General features: G+C 45.4%; 2 protein-coding genes across 2 annotated transcripts in view; one reads left to right on the plus strand and one right to left on the minus strand.

Moving 5' to 3' along the window:
• Positions 1 to 633, minus strand: part of CRYBA1 (crystallin beta A1) — a 29,231-nt gene extending 28,598 nt beyond the window's left edge. The window contains exon 1 of the mRNA XM_069615280.1: positions 484 to 633. Coding sequence (XP_069471381.1) covers positions 484 to 616 — 133 coding nt within the window. The 5' untranslated portion in view covers positions 617 to 633. The remainder of the gene's footprint in view (positions 1 to 483) is intronic.
• The window catches only part of LOC138488363 (beta-crystallin B1-like), a 48,013-nt gene extending 26,336 nt beyond the window's left edge, over positions 1 to 21,677 (plus strand). The window contains exons 2-6 of the mRNA XM_069615282.1: positions 14,032 to 14,105; positions 16,314 to 16,432; positions 17,030 to 17,162; positions 18,135 to 18,277; positions 20,672 to 21,677. Coding sequence (XP_069471383.1) covers positions 14,040 to 14,105; positions 16,314 to 16,432; positions 17,030 to 17,162; positions 18,135 to 18,277; positions 20,672 to 20,840 — 630 coding nt within the window. The 5' untranslated portion in view covers positions 14,032 to 14,039 and the 3' untranslated portion in view covers positions 20,841 to 21,677. The remainder of the gene's footprint in view (positions 1 to 14,031; positions 14,106 to 16,313; positions 16,433 to 17,029; positions 17,163 to 18,134; positions 18,278 to 20,671) is intronic.
• Positions 21,678 to 22,654: the final 977 nt, after the last annotated feature.

Consider the following 22,654-nt stretch of genomic DNA (forward strand, 5'->3'; position numbering starts at 1 on the left):
CCTACCCCAGTTTAACCATGTTTGCAATTAACACACTTAACTTATGAAGACAACCTACTATTTTAACACTACAAAATAAAACCCCATTTGATGTACTAACTCAGTTGGTCTATTTACTTTACCCACTATTACATTAAAGTTGCTACTTCACCACCAAAACAGGTATTGCTACTACCACTATGTACTAATAGCCTTATAGACCTCGGGAGGGGTCCTTATCGCTTGGGATAATGACCCTTCTCCAACTTTTAGCCCTCATCCCGCAATAACCACCACTGCCTCGGTCTATATGGCTATAGTAATACTGTAAGTGAATAACTGTATAAACATTTGAATCCATCAATTTTTAAATGATAAAAGAAAACAAAGAGCGTTGGTTTGGCTGCTGGCTGTGTGCCCAATACCTGTACTTAGAGGGGGAGGAGCCAGACAGCCTAAAGACACCAGCGACTTTGCAGGAGTCAAGCGCAGTTGCTGCAGTACCTTGTTCGTCTCCGTTGAGTTGGCTGTTGGATCCTATATCTGTAAGGAGAGTAGGAGGAGCCAGAGTTCCTAGGTATGCCAGTGGTTTGGCGCAAGCCAAGCACAGTTGCTGCAGGACTTTGTTCATCTCCATTGGTTTGGCTGTTGGCTGTGTGTCCCATACCTGTACAGAGAGGAGGAGTAACAAGAGAGCCTAAGGAAAAGCCTATGAGGTAACAATATCTTGCCCACAGTTATACAGTATATGAACTGGGAATCTGGAAATGTTTTTTGGTCTCATTATAAACGTCTATGCCACCACAAAACAAGAGGAAATAAATATTTTAATGAACCAACTAGATCTGATCATGGAAGCGTGCCTAGCGCATGTGCTTGGCTTCTTAACTCTTTGTGGAGGTGACTTCAGTGCCAGGTGAAAAAGGAGTTATGGAAATGGAGCATTGCTCGACAATTTGTTTGACCTATTGCCAGATCTGATTATGCTGTAGGTCAGAGAGCACCCTGTGGTCACCCCTTTGTTTTGATTTTTTTTATCAACTTTAATATGGTAATGATGAATAGATGTGTCAGTTGGGACAATCCAGGTGAATTCATGTGTTTTGATAATACTAGTAAAATAAATGAATGACTACTTTTCCTCCACTGCCTTAATGGAAAGCTTGACTTTACTGATGGTTAGAATGAGTTCATATAGTGATCATGATTTTCTCTCTCTGACTATGGAATGCAACATCCAAATAACCCAAGACTAGTCTGGGTCTTGGTTGGTTAATATGAGCAGTAAAGGGAATACAATCACATGGCCGGATAGAAATGTTAAAGCATTCACTAGATATATGAATCTTATTATTACTAGCTGCAATGACTTCCTTGCCTGTTCCCGGGTGGATTTAGACATTCAAGAGTATTCAGGACAATTGCTCATAGGGACGCAGGGATTTGTATCAGAATGTATGAGAACCATTCCTCACGGTTATTCAGGTGAACATAAAGAATTGACCCTGTGATTAAGGCTAGAATAAAAATACTTAGAAAGGATTTGAAGAAACTACAAAACCTGTATCTTTCAGAGGCAGAATATACTAAATGAAAGAAATGTAAGTTACAGCAATATAAAAATTGGTTAAGATATCATAGACAGAACGTTTCTAGGAAACAATGGGTTAACGCCATTACTGCTAATGCGGCCAAAGATCCTTGCTTATTCTGGACCTTAATTAACAAAGACAACGGCCTGGGAAAATCTAGACAGATTATGCCCATCACAGAAGAAATTTGAATGCTTACATTAAAGACAATTTTCAGGTCTGGAAATGTGAGCAAACAATCTTTCCTTATGTATGCCACACCACTAAAGATGGCACAATCTTTTTTGAAATTATAGAGATTGTGTACATCCTAAAAAAGATTTTAAAAAATCTAGATCCCTGCGGCCTGATGGTTTAGAGAATATTACAGTTGCCCACCAGCCTGACATGTGATCTAAATTTGCTCTCCTTCCTTTCAATCAAATATTCCTAACAGGAGCAATTCCTCATTCCTGGAAAGAGGCATTTACTATTCCTATTTCTTTTTTAAAAGGCTCAATAGCAGATCCCTCTGTACATAGATGAATTGCTTTGATAGGTTCCCTGCTCATAAAAGAAGATCAGAAGTATATCTCCACTTGATGGGTTCCCTGAGCAATGCCTTTCCAACTTTGGGTCTGCGAAGGGTAAAGAGATGGGTGTCGACACACTACATATTAAATGATGTGAAAATTGACTTTTCGCAAAATCTGTTCTGCAATTCACAATCTGTTTATATTGAATTAATTTTCTAAAGATGCCTACATTAAGGAGGAATTGCCTTTGTTTGCGGCATTTATTAATTTTTCGCAGACTTTTGATGTGGTCTGTCGATGTTGCCTTCTCAAGAAATTAATTGAAGGGGGTTTACCTAATACCTTCGTTAAAATTAGATTAGATTAAATGTTCTGACAAGCACTGGCCTGAAATAAGGCTTTGTGCTGGCCCCCTGCTTTTTAACATCTATTTGGTGGACGTAGAGGAGTCCTGACAGGGGGTGCACACATTTCCTCCCAAAATGGGATTATTGTGTTTTCCATTTTCTGTATACGCGGGTGACATTGTTATTGTCGATCAGACACCAATTGACCTCCAGCGAGTCATAAAATGCATTGAAACTGTGTGCTGTAAACAATTGCTTCATTATTAACTCTGATAAATCTAAAATTAAGATTTGTTCAGCAAAGAAATCGTTGCAGTGGTCGTCCAATTCCAGCTGGTACCAAGTGGATCAGCCACTGGACGTAGCAGAAAATTTGAAATATCTCGCACTAGAGATAGTCATTGGAGCCTTTGACAGGAACCGCTGGGGAAGAGGGCAAAACAATCTTGGTGCTAGGAGCTTTGTTCCATAGTATTATTCAAAACATGTTTTTTTTAATCCTAATTTTAACTTTATTTAAACAGAAATGAATCCCGGATATTGCGTATGGGCTAGACCGTTCTGACCGTGAATATAGATGATGCCATGACTAAACTAGACGGTACATTCTGATGCTCTAGCCTTAGTCTTCCAAGAACCATTCCGATGCCTCTATGGATTGAGTTGGGATTGGTGTTACTAAAAACTGTTATTAAAATCAGGAGGGGAGCATGCTTAATAAAAATCATGCAAGCGATTAAGGGGCACATCCTATTTGTCCTTGGGCTTGCCATAACTCTAAAGGGCCAGAGACATCTTCGCATTGTTAAAGAAATGAATAAGCTGTTTTTTAAACCATAGGCTTTGTCTATAATGTAGTGATCTTGATGGAGTGACAAAAGCAAGACCGCAGCATTGGTTAAATAACTAGTCCTTAATAACAAGAAATAGATGAATACTGCGCGAATATAATACTTAACTAACCCGTTAAGGCTGCACTCAAAAATTCATCCGGCCCTTCCCTTATAAAGTACAAAGACACATATTCCTAATATTTAGTCTGGAGATCTTGGAAACATTGGCGGTGATGGGCCCTAGAAAGTGACGAGAATGGTGCGTATCTGTGGCCTTTGAATAACCAGTTGCTGACGGAAACAATCAAAAACATTTTTAGATTGCCCTGCAACTGCTTCTGACAGGAACGACTTTTTGGGGGAAATGTGTTCACGATGGTAAATCTTTGAACTTGGAGCATTTTTGGGCACATTATATGAATGGCATCAAACAAGCCTGATGCTCGCGCCAGCTTGATTCCGCCTTCAGATCCAATCAAGGTTGCACATGCAAACATTATTATGCACTTTTTTATTGGATTGTTTCTTATCTGCATATTTTTTATGTCATGTATTATACTATTGTTTTTTAATGTTGTTGTTTTGTAAGTGTATAAGGTTTTTTTTAAAATGGAAATACACTTAATAATAATGATTCAATGGACCAGAGGACTCTGGGACTGCTGTGTTTTTTATTTGTTTTATTTCTTTATTTGCATATGTTTAACACAATAACCTTTGCTAAAAGAAAAGAATCATAACATCATTTCATGTCATTCATTTTGATACAATACAAATAGTCACACAAATAAAAGTAAAAACATCTCATAATCATACTAAGACAAAGTGTAAAAAAATCATTTTGCTTCATCGGTACAGTGCAAATTTAAAAACTTTAAAACTGATATATTCAAAGATGGCTTACAGCTATTTAAAAAATCCTTGACCAGAACCACTGAGTGCTAAATATATTTTCATCTAAAGCAAATTTCCCAAAAAATGTACACATGTAAATTTGGGCACTCAGTTAAAAGATGTCGACTTGTTTCAATTTGCAAGGAACAATACCTACAGAGCTGCAAATTGCGTAAACTTCCTTGTCTGGCTCCCATTACCTCTCTGGTAGGTAGTAAGTTAAATTTGTACCGTAACATTTCGGATCGGTGGTTCCTTGACGGATGCTGCATAAGATAGCAGGGATTTTCATTAAATGCTCTCACTTCGTATGCTGAATGGTAAAATAGGTGGTACTCCATTGCCGTTTCTCCATTTTTGATCCAATCAAGCTCAAACAAGGTCCTTTTCTTGTCTATCCATGGAGAAAGCAGTCTCTCAAGGTCCAAGTCAAAATCAGCCAAAAGTTTCAGGCTTGATTGGAACTATTCAATCAAAACCCTAGAGACATTGCAAAATAGCAAGGAGCATAGTTCGAAAAGCACACCATTTTCTGGAGGAAGCAATAATGATCTTAAGAGTTGCAACCGCCTCCAGTCAACACCAGGGATGTCATTTAGGGGTCACCAGGGATCACACTTGCGACCCCCTTGGTCTTCCTTGCTTCCCCTGTGGTCTCCCTTGCTACCCCTGAAAAAAAGAAAACAATTACTTTTGTTTTTTTTGTTTTTTACAAATTGATGCTCCTGAGCTGTGGCCAATGTCATGTGGCTATTTGAGCTATTTGTCTTTCTGGAATTCCATTCAGTAATTGCTAGACTCATTAAAGGTTTATTTCAGGCACACTTAAGGGGGAGAGACATGGATTTAGTCTGTTCTTAAACACCTCAAATTCACAATGCAGAGAAAATCCTCCAAAAAGCATTTAGAGTAGAATAAGCATCAATTTCGGACTATGCATTTTGCTTTTCGCAAGTTGCAGTTATAGCATTTTTTTTCTGCCAATACATATGGTGATCCATTCTTGTATGAAATGTATATCACGTTACAGTAATATTGTAACCATATTTTTCATAGTGTACTTAGAAACAATGCTATGGGATGCCACTTCCTGTTTTGTGAAGGGGTAAACGGTTGTGTTCCATTGCTTCCCGTATGTCACTTTGGGGGTGGGGGGGTCAAATGGCATCACTTCCTGTGATGTCATCAGAGGTCAAGGGTCATATGATGTCACTTCCGCTACCCCTGGCATTTTGATGAAATGACGTCCATGGTCAACACGTGCGTGTTGTAAGACCAAGCCCAGCTCATGTCTAATGGCAAGCATGGGTGTTCCTTTAGGGATGGGAAGGAGCGATTTCTGCATTATTGACTCCACTCTTCCCCAAATATTCGGCAGTAAACCAGTTTCAGCTCTGTATAACAAGTGGGGGACAACTTTTTGGTGGTAAAACTTGATCATAGGGATTGCAGAAAACCTGCTAAACCTTCTGTCAAACGCCAGTAACTCTGACATATTCCTTCTTGTTTTCTTGAGCAACCGGTCATTATCCATTTGTTTCGATTTTTTGGAGCTGGTCTCAATACCCAGATATTTAAAGTTCTGGACAACTTCCAAGTGCTTCTTAGATGTACACTGGCTGAAATTTGGTTTCGTTTTTTCAACATAGTTTATCAATAAAACTTTTGATTTACTAACATTCAATTGCAGATCTAGAGAGATGCAAAATAAGTGCTGATCGCTGTCCAGGCTCTTTGAAGGCCAATAGGGGTTAGATCAAATCTGAGTAGCTGACTGGCAGGTTTCCTAATTTTGTTGGAAAATGTTAGATTTTCTTGAAAATGTTTCCATAGTCACTGATATACAGACTTAATAAAAAATGGCACCAAGACACATCCCTGGCGCCGCCCACAGCGACTATTAATCCACCTTGTATAGTTCCCTCTCTGACCAAGGTGTACCTTCACCTTGGTGTCGAGTGCATAGCAAACAAAACATCCACCAGTCTCAGGGATATCCCATCTCGATTAGTTTTACCCCAAGGCATTGGCGATTTACGCAAACACCTGTAAAATATCCCAAAACGCGCAGCAAACCTTTTTTTTTCCCGGATGGTCTGGGTTTGTAGGAGGTTAATCGGAAAACAATTATGAGCAGTATTTAAACCTCCTCGATATCCTGGGTGAAATGTATCAATACTGCCATTCGTATTTGCCCACTCCCGTAGGTTTTCCAAAATTATTGCCCCAAAGATCTTACTGGAAGCATCTAAAATGGAGATAGGGCAATAGTTTGATGGATTTTGCCTGTAGACTACTACAATATTTGCCCCTCTCCTCTCCGTGGGGGGAGGGGGGGAGAGCTCTCCATGAGGGGCCCATGAGGGTCGGAGTGCTCTCCCTGAGGGGCCCATGAGGGTGGGAGTGCTGTGGAATAAAAACAGTCTCAAGGATTGAAAAGTGCACTTCTTAGCAGAACTTATTTATGGTACAGTGCCATCATAACTGACATTAAACTGGAGCTCAGCAGAGAGGCCAAGGATTGCAGGTGTGTGGAATGTCTCTCCCACCTCTGTGTAGTTTGATGCACGCAGGATAGGTGGACAGTGTGGACCTCGGAGAGTAGAGGAATTTAACATCCACTGCTGTTAATAGTGACATTCAAACAGGCGCCTAGAGGTACCTTGGCTCACAGAGTGTGCACTGACTCACTCACACGCATTGTTGTTTCTCGTGCCTCACCCAAACATATTACTGCAAAGGCCGCTCTCCTTTTACAGTACACCACAGAAACATATATTCTGCGCTGGTAAACCATATTTAAAACCAGCCATAACACCTGTAGCAGCAGCGGGCAGGCCTGCTTCCGGGTGCTGCATTCTGGGTTCGGGGCTGAGGGCGTTTGTGGGGAGCCTGGGGCCCCCCGTTTGCACACTGTACGTGAGTAAAGCTCGCTGCCCGTGCCAGCAGTAAGGTCAGGAGACGGCGGCCACCAGGGCCTCTGGACTCAGCACTTTTTCGGCCCGTGGACACAAAGGGCAGATATGGGGCGCGTCGCTGGGCCTTTTGTGTTTTGCTGACAGGCCGAGTGCGCAGAAAACAAACCACGGGCGTCAGCTCCGGGCTGCAGTCAATGCCTTTGTCCCGGCATGGACCCCGGGGCCTGGGGCCCCCTTTTTGTCCTCCCACCCGAGAGCACCAGGCAAAGCTGGCGTGTAAGCAGCTTGGCGGGGTATAAAAAGGCTCGGTGTTTTTTTTTGGGGTATTATTTCCGTACTCTCCCTTACTCCGGTCGGTCGTGTCGAGCTGCACTTACTGTAAGTACTCTTCGGAGAAGTTTGATTTGGGGGAGAGAGTGGGGGGAGAAATTCTTGTATGAACAAAAAATACCGTTGTTTATTTGAAGTGGCAGTGGAGTAACTTTGCTGGACATTTTTAGGGGCTGGGGGGATACATGACATCTGAAGAAAAGGTGCCCCAGCCAAGTGAATGAGGACAAAATGGTGTGCCATAAAAGTTGGGGCGGGGGGGGGGGACAAACACCCCTGCCCCCCCTAAAATTACGGCCATGGACACTGGTATGCGTGTGTTGCTGATGGAGCGTGTGCACAGATGCTGGGGGCACCCCTGAGGCTCGAGGCCCCTTTCAGCTGAAAAGGTTGAAAGGACCTAGCGCCTTCTCTGATTCCATGCAACGTGTCTCATTTTCATTAAGCAGAGCAAAAAAACGCTGTTATCCGGGTGAAAACAGGTTAACCTGCTTTTTGCACACTTTGTATTGCACAGAAGTGTACATTCCTGCCGCACTGTAAGCTTGTGGTGGGCAATCACTATGGAATCTGCCTCCAGTTAGCAGTTGCGTAAAACAGGCGGATTCCATGGGAATACCGTGATTTTCTGCCAGGCTGAAAATCACCTTTCTTTGGAGGTGAAGTGGGAAGGGAGGTGGAATGCTAATCCGGTTCTGTACCCCCACTTCACCTGCAAACATGACTTAAATGCCCTGCAGCGCAAAAAGGCGTGTTAAAGCAGCCGTAACTGTAACGCCCGCTTTTAGCGCTGCTTTTTACACTCCTGGGCTTTGCATAACAAGCTCCCAGTGAGCAGGAACGAAAGGGGGGAACTCGTGGCAGGGAGTGTACGAGAGATGGAGTGACAGGTTGAGAGGGAGGGCGGGATTGGGAGCGAGAGAGATAGACAATGAGAGCGAGAGTGGAAGGGAGTGAGGGAGAGATGTGGGGAGAGTCAGCGAGAGGGCTGGAAAGGGCGAATGCTTGAGTTAGACATTGCGACAGAGATATTGTGAGTGAGGCAGACAATGAGAGAGAGAGACTAAGAGACTGAAGGAGAGTGGGAGGAGAGGTTTAGAGTGATTGTCGTGGAGAGAGAGAAGTAGTAATTGATGGTGCGTCACAGGTTCCAGGTTGCCCTGCAGTGTAGCCATACACCATAGAGATAACGCAATGCAAGCGTCCTAACGCGAGGGTACTGTGTGCATATTGTGGTGATTAGTGGTAGGGCTGTTATTCCTTGCATTTCGCCCTAGTATTGAACAGAGTAGAGACGTCCCGGGATAAAACAACAGACAGTATTGAAACCCCATTGGGACGGGAAACTAAACTCGGGGTGCCGCAAGGGAGTGCTTAGTGAACCATTTTCTGGGATCCTGCCAAAATAAAGATTAGACAAAATGTCGAAGCCCAAAATATCAAATTTCGATAGCCCCATTTTACCCCATGTATATGGGGGAGCGTGGTGGGCTAAGTTAATAAGAAAGGGAAATATTTACATAGGTCCCAATTTTCTGACGCTAGTTCTTCCGGGCCTTGCGGAAGCAAATGTGGACTTCGCGAAGAGTAGCGTACCTCCCCCTAAGATATGGCCCAATGGAACGCCAGTTAATACCACCACAGCAGCGCCTGACAAATGCCTTTCCCAGGCCTACTCAAAAGCCCAAAATGTTGGCGTTGCCAATGCTTATTTAATTTATAAACGGTTGGTGAATTTCAGTGCCATGGATATTCTGCAGTGAGGAATATGTGCAGTGGATATTCTGCAGTGAGGAAAATGTGCAGTGGATATTCTGCAGTGAGGAATATGCACAGTGGTATTCTGCAGTGAGGAATATATGCAGTGGATATTCTGCAGTGAGGAATTTGTGCAGTGGATATTCTGCAGTGAGGAATATGCACAGTGGTATTCTGCAGTGAGGAATATATTCAGTGGTATTCTGCAGTGAGGAATATGTGCAGTGGTATTCTGCAGTGAGGAATGTATCCTTTGGACATTCTGCAGTGAGGAATATGTGCAGTGAATATTCTGAAGTGAGGAATATGCGCAGTGGTATTCTGCAGTGAGGAATATATGCAGTGGATATTCTGCAGTGAGGAATATGTGCAGTGGTATTCTGCAGTGAGGAATATGTGCAGTGGTATTCTGCAGTGAGGAATATGCACAGGGGTATTCTGGGTATTCTGCAGTGAGGAATATGTGCAGCGGTATTCAGCAGTGAGGAATTTGTGCAATGGATATTCTGCAGTGAGGAATATGTGCAGTGGATATTCTGCAGTGATGAATATGTGCAGTGGATATTCTGCAGTGAGGAATATGCGCAGTGGTATTCTTCAGTGAGGAATAGTTGCAGTGGATATTCTGCATTGAGGAATATGTGCAGTGGATATTCTGCAGTGATGAATATGTGCAGAGGATATTCTGCAGTGAGGAATATGCACAGTGGTATTCTTCAGTGAGGAATAGGTGCCGTGGATATTCTGCAGTGAAGAATATGTGCAGTGGTATTCTGCAGTGAGGAATATGTGCAGTGGTATTCTGCAGTGAGGAATTTGTGCAATGGATATTCTGCAGTGAGGAATATGTGCAGTGGATATATTGTGCAGTGATGAATATGTGCAGTGGATATTCTGCAGTGAGGAATATGCGCAGTGGTATTCTTCAGTGAGGAATAGGTGCAGTGGATATTCTGCATTGAGGAATATGTGCAGTGGATATTCTGCAGTGATGAATATGTGCAGTGGATATTCTGCAGTGAGGAATATGCACAGTGGTATTCTTCAGTGAGGAATAGGTGCCGTGGATATTCTGCAGTGAAGAATATGTGCAGTGGTATTCTGCAGTGAGGAATATGTGCAGTGGTATTCTGCAGTGAGGAATATCCTACTAGACCTTTCAGCAGCCTTTGACTTGGTTGACCACAAAATTCTTTGCAACCACCTCTCTTCTGCTGCCCACTTCTCCCCCCCCTCCCCTGCTGTCATGTGGATTCAATCCTTCCTAGCTAACAGAACCATCAGGGGTTTTTCATCTGTGGCTGCAGCCGACCCCATTCCCATCACCTGTGGTGTCCCAAAAGGGTCCTGCATCTCCCCTACCCTCTATAACATCTTTACGAAGCCCCTTTTTGATAAACTGGACCATCTCGGTGTCACCTACACCAACTACGCAGATGACACCCAGATACTCCTCACCATCTCTGGCAACTACAACACTGACGCCACCAGGATTAACAAAATCTTCGCCATCATTCAGGCTTGGATGGCCACACATGGCCTCTGCCTGAATGATGAGAAGACTGAGCTCCTTCTAGTTGGGTCCCCTAATAATCTACAGAAACTCAGCCCCGACTATTCGAACTTCACCATAGATGGCAACATCATCCCAGTTGTGAAAAACGTGAAAACGTTAGGCTTCTACCTGGACGCCAATACCAACCTCACTAAACAAGTTAATATGACTGCCTCAGCCACCGCCTACACGGGGAAAATAATCAGGGCCTGTAGACCGTTTCTATCTACAAACAGTTGCCTCATTCTGGCGAGGGCCCTTGTACAATCAAAGCTTGACTACTGTAATAGCCTCTACCTTGGTGCCAACCAAGCTATAATCAAGAAACTTCAGATCCTCCAAAATAATGCGCTGAGAGCAGCACTAAATATTCCCAAGAGGGAGCACATCTCCCACACAAGAATATCTTGCAAATGGTTACCCATTCAGCAACAAATTGACCTAAAAACCCTTTGCCTCACCTACAAAGCCTTAAACCACCTAGCCCCCCAGTACCTGACTAACAAACTCACTCTTAAACCCAACACAAGAGTCACCAGATTATCCAATACCCTCAGCCTCATCGTGCCCAGATTCACCGCCAAAAGAGTGGGAGGCTCAAGCTTCACTGTCCTCGACCCTCAACTCTGGAACACCCTGCCACTGAATATTAAACTGGTCAAATCCTTCCAATTGTTCAGAAAACTAGCCATCAGCTGGCTTCTGGAGAAGGTAACCCTCAGATAGATTAAGCTTAGTTCTTATTGTTTATATTGTACATATTCTGAAATGCTTCTTACTACCTGCCTGTACATACTATATATGGCATATTTCCACCACAATTGTATAACTGTTTGTATACTGTAACCTTGTAACTTGTCCTTAAGCGCCCATTTACCCCTGGGTCTGGAGCGCTATACTAAATAAAAAAAAACAAACAAAAACAAAACAAAAAAACAAACAAAATCACTGAGCGCTGCTTTCAGACGTGGATTCAGTATTCCCAGCTGGCCCCAGAGTGGCAACGCTGAACGGTGATGGATGGAAAGTTGTAATTAGTCATAACCACTGGCAATTGCCCCAGTCAGCTTTCCACTCCATTGTTTGCAATCCCTCTGTGCCATTAAAAATCAGGACCAGCCATATACAAATCCCAACCCCCAGAAGGGGCAGCCCACCCACTATAGAGGGGCGCATCCTGCAGGGGGCAAGAACTGAACAATCGTACCCAAAGAATATTTACGAAAAAGACAAGAGCAGATCTAGCTAGGTAAGTCTGCTCTTGTCACGTGTTGTCCGGGGGAGTGAAGTGGGGGTGGCGCGATGTGCTGACACGACGCATGCACAGCTGTCAACCTGTCGCAATTGCAGTGTGGGTGCAGGGGGTCGTCTGACATCCAAATGCTGCTCCCAACGTCTAATTCCCGTTGAGAGGCATTCGGCGCAGGTTACTACAGGTGACTCCTTTTTTAAAAGGAACACGAGGTTAAAATGTGGCCTGGAGCCCCCAAGTGAAGGTCATGTGAGATCTATTCGTGCATATGCATTTGGGGTTCTGCACCGTGTCTGTTAAAGCCATGCACCCCCTCCTTTCCCGACACATACTCTGCTGTCTAGCCCCCCAGATACCGTTGCCTTGCTCAGTAACTCCCCTCATTGCTGCCCTGCACACGCATAGCCGGTCCCAAAAGCAAACGCCCTCCAACTGAGCCTCAAGGGGGCAGTCACCCCATCCGTCTCTGGTCACACCATGGAATGGGGGCCTAGGCCTGATCACTCTGGACTCGGAGCATTTCACTGCCTGTCCTTGAGCACCCAGGGCAGGGCGCCTTCCCCTGAACCCTGATTCCCTGGTCCCCTTAGAAATATCATCTGCCTAGGGAAAGGAAGGGGAGGTCCCCAGCACCCCCTCGCCCCCATCCCCCTCACTTCCGACCTGCTCCCAGGCCAATCTTTCCATCAGGGAGATTATGGGGTACTGGGCAAGCCGAAGATGCGCTGGGATGGACAGATAAAACGAGTTGGACGTTTGCAAGAATCGCCATGGGCTGGTCAAAATAAAAGTCACATTTGAGTGAATGCATCAATCCGAAATGACTGTTTTCTCCCGTCCTGTCTTTTTAATAAATATGTTAGCCTGACACACACTGTTCTATATATCTTCCGGGTACTAACGCCGGCAGAAGAACGCATGCGTAAAAAACTCAGGCAGCGGCCTTGTGTTTACCTCAGCAGGGTAACCAGGGAGGTCATGACGGTCGAGGGAAAGAGAGGGAGAAGGGGAGCAGGGATACCCCATGAAACAAAAAAGAAAAAGGGGAATCCTGTCGCTCTAACCTCCGGCATGCCCACCTAGAGGCGTTATACACATTTTATTTATTTCTTGTGCATTTGTATGACGCTTATACATCAAGTAAATTGTGTTTCAAAGCGTCCACAGGGCAAGGGGGAGGGAACATGGGCGTGAAAGGCAAATATAACAATGAAAGAGGGAGGCGGTCCTACTAGGCCTTGTGAGCGTTCAGAACGTGCAAGTGCAGAGACAGAGAGAAGGGACGAGGGAGTGGGGTGTTAGCGGGAGAGGTAAGTGCAGGGTGTGACACGAGGGAAGTGCGATGTGCGTAGTAGACATAGGCCCTTATTCACAGAACGTTTTCCAATAGGGGTTTTACCATTATAAAACACTTCTGTGAGTTAGGCCCATATCGATGGTTCATCCGATTATATAGGGGGCCATTTACTTGAACATACGGGGTGTTGGAAAGCAGCCACTAAAAGCATGGGCAGACATAATAAAGAGATCGCAGTGTTTTCATGTTTTCAAGACAGAAACTCGTGAAAAAGGCACTGAGCCTCATTACGACCCTGGCGGTAGCCGTGCCGGTAAAAATGGCACAGCTGCCGCCAGAGTCGTTTTTTTCCCGCCTCCTGGCAATGGGGAATTACCAGGGCATTACAGCCCCGGCGGTCCCAGTAATTCCCCATAGCCAGGCGCCGGAAAAAATTACTCCCAATTCCCATTGAGTCCAGGACTCAATGGGAACGGCTGGTCCGGCAACAACGGTGCCGGTAGTTCACTGGCACCGTTGTTACCGTACCAGCTTACTCATAATGAGGCCCAGAGACTTGTGTGCTGGGCTGGGAGCATGGGGATGGAGTGCATTGAGTTCTAATAGTCATTGGTGCAATGAGGGAATCGGGTGATGCCATCTAGTACAGTACTCATGCCACCGTTTTGCTATCATGATAGGAAGATTAACTGCAAACGCCCAGCAATGCCTCGCAAGACACATTCTTACACAAGGACTCACACTATTTTCTTCTTTGGCAGTGGTTGAAATGTCGCACACTGGAGCCCAGGGCAGCATCGGCAGCCATTCCGCCCCCGTCCAGCACAACTATAAGGTAAGCCCTCATGCCACGAAAGACCGGTGGGCCTGCATGGGTGGGCAGAAGAGGCGGCCTGGTCTTTTGGGAAATGTGTTTGTTTGGTACGGGTTACAGTCTTTTCATTGAAAGATTTTCCCATTGAAAGATTTTCCATTGAAAAATGTTCATTGAAACATTTTTCCATTGAAAAAATCTTTCAATGAATATTTTTCCATCGAAAATGTATGTATGTGTATTTTTTTGGGCTAAAGGGTTAAAGGGTTAAATGGTTACATTTGGACAACAGGGGTTTGGGGGGACCCCCAATGGTTACATTTGGACAACAGGGGTTTGAGGGGACCCCCCAATTAAAAAAAACAATGATTTTGGAAGGGGTGTTTTAAAGGGCGAAAAACAGGGGCTTGGGGGAACCCGCAATATATTATTTATTTATTTTTAAAAATCGTTATACAGGTTCTCGATGGAAAGTGGTATGAAACCACATTAGATGAAAAATAATTGTTGGAAAAAAATTGTTGAAAAATCTATTCAGTGAAAATAATTTGATGGAAAGACTAGTAACCGTTTGGTACTTGGCCAATTGCCACTCTAAGGCAGAGCGGTTGGGGCAGAGCCGCTCACTCACTGCAACCCTTCAGGCCATCCAGGTGCCGGCCCGGCAGCAAATCGGATTTCCTTATAGGTCAGTGTACCTCTAGTGGACAGCACTTATGTTTTATGATAATATCACTGTTGCTGATAGGGGGCTTCTCATCACCCCAAGGAGTTTATGTGCCATGTATGGTCATTCTCTCCCTTTGCTGCCCTCCTCATGCTCAGCTGTGAGCAAAAACACTGAGCCAATGGGCCAAGATCTGGGCCCTGAGTCCCCAATCCTCCCAAACCATTCAGTCGCTGTAGGTTTGGGCATCCTGTCCAAATTGCTCTGCCTGGTTAGATCGATTAAATTAAGCATTCGAGTAGGGCATGGTGACCTCCAGCCATTTGCATGGCTGCCTATGGGCATTATCTGTCTGTCTGTCCTTGAACCGGTCTCTTTCTGATCATGATTTTCCTCAGCCCTTATCAGGACTCGGGTCTGTCCCTCCTTGTTTAGGCCCCACCTTGACCTTACCCTCCCATAGCTGTTCCGTTCTTGGTTTCAGCCCTATTTGACTCCACCCTCTCCCCTTGATTTCTTTACACCCTATTTCCAACCATTTTTAGTTCCTTCATTGCACATCTCCCTGCCCCTTCCATCCTTGGTTCCATCCTTCCTTGTTCTGTCCCCCCCTTGGGTTCAGCTGTCCTTGGTTCCTTCCTTTTGTAGTTCCTTCTCTTCTTGGTTCCTTCCTCCCTTGATTATACTGTGCCCTTTTCTGCTCCCCTTCCTCCTCTCACCTTGATTGTTCTGCCCCACCTTGGGTTCGCCTCTCCCGTTCAACCACTCCTTGTTTTCTCTCTCCTCCCCACTCCAGGGTCCATCGCTTCTGTCTTCTATCACTTTTTGATGTTGTCTTTCCTTGACGGTTTTCCCAGTCCTCTTAGCTTCTTCACCCCATCTCCCGTTGACCCTTATGTGCCTTCTTCCATTACTCACTGACCCCTCCTCTCCCACACATGGTCTCCTTCTGAACCTTCTCTCTCCTCGACCCTGCCTCAGCACTAGCTCTCTGTTGACCCTATCTCCTTTCCCGAACCCATCACTACATGACTGTTTCTCCCCCTAGCTCCATCTCTGATTTACCCTGTCCCCCGCTGATCCATCACCCCTTGACCATTTCGGTCCCAGAATCCATCCTTCTCAATCCCCATCTTTGCCGGACCCAGTATCTCATTGAAGCTCCCATCTTTGTGACCTTTGCTCTTTGGTCCCGACTCACCCTGATGTTTCTTTTCCCAATCTGCAGCACTCTACTTGTCCCTGTCTTTCCTGAATCTTCATCTCTACTTGATCCTGCCTCTAACAGACCCATCTGTTCTTGACACCATCAGGTCCTGCCACAGTCTCTCCCTGATCCTGTGTTTTGCTGGCTTGGTCCCTCCAGGGCCTTCTCTTTTATTGGCCCAGTGTTTCCATGCCCCTGCCCTGCCTGGTCCTGTCTCTCTCTGGCAGCTCTTTCCTTGACTCATTTCTTCATGGCCATTGATAACCTGTTACTGACCCTTGCAATGATGTGGCTGAGCAAGGCTCCCTGGGTATCTGAAAGTGCCAGCATTGAGTGTCTTTATTTTCCACCCCAGGTGTTCTGCTATGAGTATGAAAACTTCCAGGGGAGAAAGACTGAGTTCACTGCTGAGTGCCGGAACATGAGTGACCGAGGCCTGGACCAGGTGAAGTCCATCCGTGTGGAGTGCGGCCCGTAAGTGTTTGTTTGGTGGACACCTATAGCTGACTGATGCCGACTGGACAATAGGACCATTGAAGGTTTGCCCTCTAGCCCCTGTTGCCCTAAGAAAAAGCCAGCCCAACATCAGGCAGAGGGTGTAAAACGCTGTTGCCTCTTGGTTGTCTGTTCAGGTTCGGCTCAGATATGTTTAAACTGAAGAAACCATACTATTCTTTCCTGCAGAAATGCTGGTCAGGGAAGTCATTATCAAATTGAATTTTAAGCCCACCTCTCCAGAGAATGAAAGAGCAGAGTGGCTGGGGTAGATTGAAAAATACTTATACTGCATTGATGGGTAGGAAGGGACAATGGGCCGAAGTTCTTTTTTTCCTAAACCAGAAGGTGGAACAAACTATATATAAATGAGCAGATTTAGGAAATAGGGGACAAAAAACAAACACATTTTGTGAGTTCAATTCTGAATGTATGTGACTAGTTCGAAAAATGAAGCACATTTTTGAGCACTGTTGCCAGTGCGGCTCGTTTGAAAGTCACTTGTCATTGGTTGATGGTCCAGTACCCCAAATCTTTCTTTTGTACTGAGTTGTGGTCTTTCATTTCGGTTCGTAGCTGGGTGGCTTTCGAGCAGAAGGATTTTGGGGGTGAGATGTTCATCTTGGAGAAAGGGGAATATCCTCGCTGGGATTCCTGGTCCAACAGCTTCCGGGCAGACAGGATCATGTCTCTACGACCTATCCGCATGGTAAGTCGCAGTACGCTGCATTTTCATCCAGTCCTTGCAGTGCGAAAGTCCTCATCGGGATGCAGGCGTTAATGCCGGAGGGAAAACCTTGAAGGTACCCAGATGCAGAAGCTTGATCGGTTTGCCGCGTCTTTCCGAACCAGACCTTTTTCTGGCATTGCCGCACAGTCTCAAAATGGAAGCCGCCGTAGGGCAGCTATTGAAACAAACAAGCAAAACAAACAAAGCCCCTCATCCTCACCTGCACAACCCTACATAAGCACCAACGCATTAGATCAAAGTCAGTATAATGCACTGATATTAGAAATCAACCTCTGCTCCAACTCATACATAGCCTCATACAGCTGAAGTGCGATCCCCGAGAAAGTCTGAACGCAACCCAACCTTGCACAACTCAACGCAACTCCACCCAACTCATTCTAACAGTCTTCACGAAAGACCTCATGACCCAACTGTCTACTTCCAGGCTCAGGCTGGCCTATAGGGCAATAGGGCAATGCTGGAACCAAAAACACTAAATACTAGTGTGTGCCAGGTTTTTTGGTCAAAGCGGGCCACTTTTTTGCCCACATTTTGCATCACATTTTATCAAAAAACTCCCCGTTGGCTACTATTCAAACAGTCTGTCAGACAAGGAATGAATAGCCATTTTCATCTGTGGGCCCCATTTTCATTGGTGCCCGTGAAAATGTAATGCCCCAGTCTGCCCCTGATAACTTCCCAATCCACAGTATTCAAAGAGGACAGCGAGAGCGCACCCATATAGTGCTTGGCTCCTCCAGTTGTTTTAAGCATTCTACAAATATCCTTAAATCACTATTCTGTATCATGTGACCTTCCTAGAGGAGGAGAGGGTCAAACAGCAAAAGGCACCACAAACACACAAGCGCGTGAACCAAAGTCAGGAGGAGGCGGTGCGGGTGTCAGTGCTGGGATTAATATGTACCACCTGCCTTCCACCCTGTGCCACAGGACAGCCAGGATTACAAGATCTGCATGTTCGAGGGTGCCAACTTTGAAGGCAGGAAGATGGAGGTCTGTGATGAGGATATTCCTAGCCTGTGGTCGTATGGCTTCCAGGATCGAGTGGCCAGCCTCCAAGTCCTCGGGGGAACGTAAGTTCTGCATTTTGTTTAGACAATGGGTTTGGGGCGGGTTGTCTTGACATTACCAGTTGGCTTGGGATTGGTAAAGTAGTAGGTGGGACATGTATTGATTTTTTTTGTATGTAAGATAATTTTTCTCAAAAGGCAACAAATCAGAGAGGCGCAATAGGGAAATATAACTGGGGGGCTTTGAGAATGAGAGAAGGGGCAACCGAATGGAAAACATGGCTGGACTGGCCTCTAGGGAACTGTGGAGATTTCCCAGTAGGCCTCTGCACCCGGGTCCTCTCTTATGGGGTATTTCCAAATGTTCCAATAGGAAAAGGGGTGGGCTTGCTGAAAATGTGTAATGCAGGGCCACTTTGAACATTATTTCCAGGGCTTCTTTTGGTTCCCAGTCCACCCCCGATGGGAAAGTTGGTTTGCCAACGTGCACCTATCTAAGCATTAACTATATATGGGCATAGATGGGTGGGCATACAGAGGGGGTCTCTTTCATAATGCCAGGACTACACTAAGGTCTTTACCAGAGACTACCTAGTGGCCAAGTTGGAGCTGGGGTGTTTGGGGTGAATGTGGCGGTTTAATTTTGCCAGCAGTTTAAACTCCATTTGGGCTTTCCCACTTTTATTTTCTTTTACCGGGAGGTATTCACTCTCTACTCTCTTGTCCCTTCCACCACCCCCGATCCAGGTGTGTTGCTAGGTCTGGAAAAGATCCAGGGTTACGCTAATTTTTGGACTGTCGGGACTCGGGGCTAACTGTCCTTTTGATTGTAGCCCCTGAGCTTCTATCCAGGCTACAACCAAAAGACCCCCCTCAACCCCCCCGCCCTAGCAACGCCTCTGCGCACTGTCTATTTCCCTTCCTGTTACCCCTCTCCATGGAATATCAGGGCTGGAATTTCCGCTGCTTGCCAGAACTAAAAATGGGAAAAGACTGAATTGTGCAAACGTTGGAGTGGTTTGGGGGACGCCTAGAGTGCACGGATAGGAGCAGGAGCAAGTATTTTCAAGGGATCAAAGAACTCTGTTAACATGTGATCAGGTGAAGGGACGATACGGGCTGAAGGAGCCATCTTGTTCAAATACAAAGGAAAGTAAGCCATCCTTTGACACCAGCATCAAGAACGTGTTGAGGGTTTAATGGGTTTTCTATAGCGTAAACACGTAAACATCACAGCCAGTTTGGTGTCTGGGGCGCTTTACGTGGTGCAACCAAGAGAACTGGCGCGTTAAACCCCCTAACCGCCGGGCTGTTATGCAAGTCTGTACGAACAGGACGTGCATACTACTTAAGGTTTACGTGCTACACTTTTGGGCTTTTGATAGGAGGAATGGTGTCCCGGGACGATAGCTCAGCAGCAACGTGCTCATCTTTGAAGCAAGATGACACGAAGCACACAGGTTCGATCCCCAGGTCTGCGCCTAGCAACCTCTGGGTATTTAAGCTTGTTATAAATACGCAACTAAAACAAAAAAAATATAATACACAACTAAAAAACAAATAATACCTGTAACAGCGCCTCGATTCCTCGATGCCCGCGGGCTGTGTGAGCGCTTTTAAAATAAAAAAATAAAAATGAAGTGGGGGTGACGTGGCTTCTCTGGGGCAGCAATAGGTTAAAGGACACACCAGGGAGGAAGCAGCCTCTGTAGCTTGGGAGCAGGAGGCGTGACTCTGGGGGCCGTAAAGCATCTGTACTGTGGTAAAAGTATACAGGCAAAGCCAGAGACCATGTAGTACATAGATCCAATGTAACAGCAGGCTTGGGGGAAAAAGCTGGCAACTACATAACCTCTAGATTGCAGGCTACAGAAATAGTGACCGTCCATGTATCTGAATTGTGGCAATAAGTAGGATCATTATTTCACCTGATTTTGTGTTTGGATCCTTTTGCAGCTATTTTTTATGCATCATTCTGGCTTCTACCTTTTTATCCTGAATTGCTTCCAAGTCTGATTTTTCTTTGGGCCCTTTTTGTTATTTGTCTTTTTAATTTGTCTATTTTTACTTTTGCTTCTTCTCCCTCACCTTCCCCCTTTTTACTCTTTCTTTGTTTCTTTTCTTGGCTTCCTCTGTTCTCCTCCCACCTTTTCTCATTGACTTCCGCTTCATTCACTATCTCATAGGCTAACCCTTTCTTTATTCCTCTCACTCCTAGCTTTTTTCTTGTTTTTCTTTTTGCTTTCCTTTTTTTAGATTGAGTTGTTTTGATATGTGCTCTACTCTAGGGATATAGTCTTTTGCATATAAAAGGTCTAGCCGTATATTTAGGCATACAATATCAGGCAACATTGCTTTTAAGCTGTACAGGGTCATGGTGCTAGGACAGGCGTGTGCCATGTTGATTCGCTGATGCCAGGTGCTGTATGTTGCCTAAATCTTCATTCTTTAACACAGGTGGGTCGGTTATCAGTATCCCGGATACAGAGGCTACCAGTATCTCATGGAGTTCGGACCCTACAAGCACTGGAACAACTGGGGTGCCAGCCAGCCCCAGATGCAGTCTATCCGGCGGGTGAAAGACAACCAGTGGTACCGACGAGGCAACTTCGAGAACATCAACTAGAGGAAGCCTATTGGGCGAAACCCAAGCGGTGACACAAAGGGACTTGTTTCTTTTCTTTTTTAAGCTTCATCATTTTGTCACGGTTCGGAAGCCGCAGATTTGAACTCAAACTTGGAAAGGAGGGAAGAAGATCGCCAACCACAATGCACCACTGCGCATAGGGTCGCAGCAAGACGTTCCTTACTGGGTGGGGCCACCACTGGAAGACGACACGAGGGGCTTGAGTGATTGGCTGGAGGCATTCAGGGTACTGTATGCGCTTGTTGGTTGGAGCTTGGAGAAAGGCACTGGTGCCCCATTCTAAGGTTCTAGGGAGAGGCGTTTTTGGACTGCCGTGTTTTGGTTGCCTCGTAGAATGCACCACCACTACTAACCTGTGCAACGGTGAGCAGACCTTTTACATCTTGCGCCCATCTCCCGCATCTATCTCCGCCAACCCTCCCAGGTGCCACCAACATGACCAGAACCTCTCTTGGCCCCCCGAGGAAGTGTCAGGAAAGAAGACGATGCTATCACGTGTCCCCTGCTACTGCCCTAAGACACCCCTTGAACACAGGATTTCCCTGGACACGGAAGCAGGTTTGGCACACATTTCCGGGGTAGATTGCAGAGGGAGAGCCCATGATCAGTTTCTCTTCCGAGGTCGGAGGTGGGAGCGGGGGTGGTGCTGGTTTTTTTTCTGTGTTTTTATTCTCAGGGATGAAGCCACCAGTGTGCACCCTCCTGTCCCCCGATTCCAAGTTCTGACTGCCTGTGTCCCTTTCACACACGTCCTCTATCCACCATTCCTGTCCAGCTCGCTACAGACATCGCTACAATAAAAAAGGAACACGTCTCTTATCATTGCTGTCACGTCTGCTCATTATCTGCAGTCTGCGTCCAGAACAGACAAAAGGGGGACTGCAAGAAGCGTGTCTGATGTTATGGGAATGATCTTAGTTGCAGGGGATGATACTTTCACTGGACCCAGAAAACAGACGAGCAGGACTCTGGCTTAGTTCACTAGAACTCAATTTGCCAAAACAGATTTAAAACCTGCCCTGCCACTGAAGCAGTGGCGATCATTTCAATGCCTTAATCTGTCCCTGGAGGGAGTGTGTGCTTGTTGATTGCACTGACTGAAGATGTATACATTGGGCCATGTGTCAGATTCAATGTTATTGTTTTTTTTTAATAACAGCTTAATACCTGAGTTTGGTTTCTAAGAAGGAATTCGAACCTCTGTGTGGTCTTGTTACCAAGACCAGCACCGTTGCCCCTGTGCTATCCTCCAGTCACCTGAGCGCATGCACAATGATCATGATATTAATGGCACTAACAAAGACCTGATTGGTTTAGGGGATCTACACTGTGCAGAGCTTCTGGATCTACACTATATCGGAACTACAATGTGCCTAACCTCTATCAATGGGAAATATTGCAATTGAATGTGAAGTAAAGCCCATGCACAAATACATGATCATAATGAATTGTATTTGTCAATACAGCATATCACCCCTTAGCAATTCACGTGAATGTGGTATTTTTAGACACCTGATTTTCGGAAAAGCACAGGTCACCTTATTGACCTTTGCATTTCCAGGGGACTCTTAAGCAGCATAACGGATGTGCTTGGTAGCCCATTTGCTTACAGTAATTTTGGGATCCTCTCCTGGCCTAAGGTATGATAGGCTCCCAGAGCCCCACATGCGTGTTTGGAGCTCATTTTAGAATGATGGGCCTTTAAAAGGTCTGTTATTGTGAAAGGCTTAAAAAAAAGATAAAATCACTTATATCCCTGTTTCGGGGCTAGTAAAGCAAGTAGCGCTGCTTCA

The sequence above is a fragment of the Ambystoma mexicanum genome, chromosome 9, assembly GCF_040938575.1.
Source record: "Ambystoma mexicanum isolate Mex_15411 chromosome 9, UKY_AmexF1_1, whole genome shotgun sequence".
In the NCBI taxonomy this organism is placed as follows: domain Eukaryota; kingdom Metazoa; phylum Chordata; class Amphibia; order Caudata; family Ambystomatidae; genus Ambystoma; species Ambystoma mexicanum.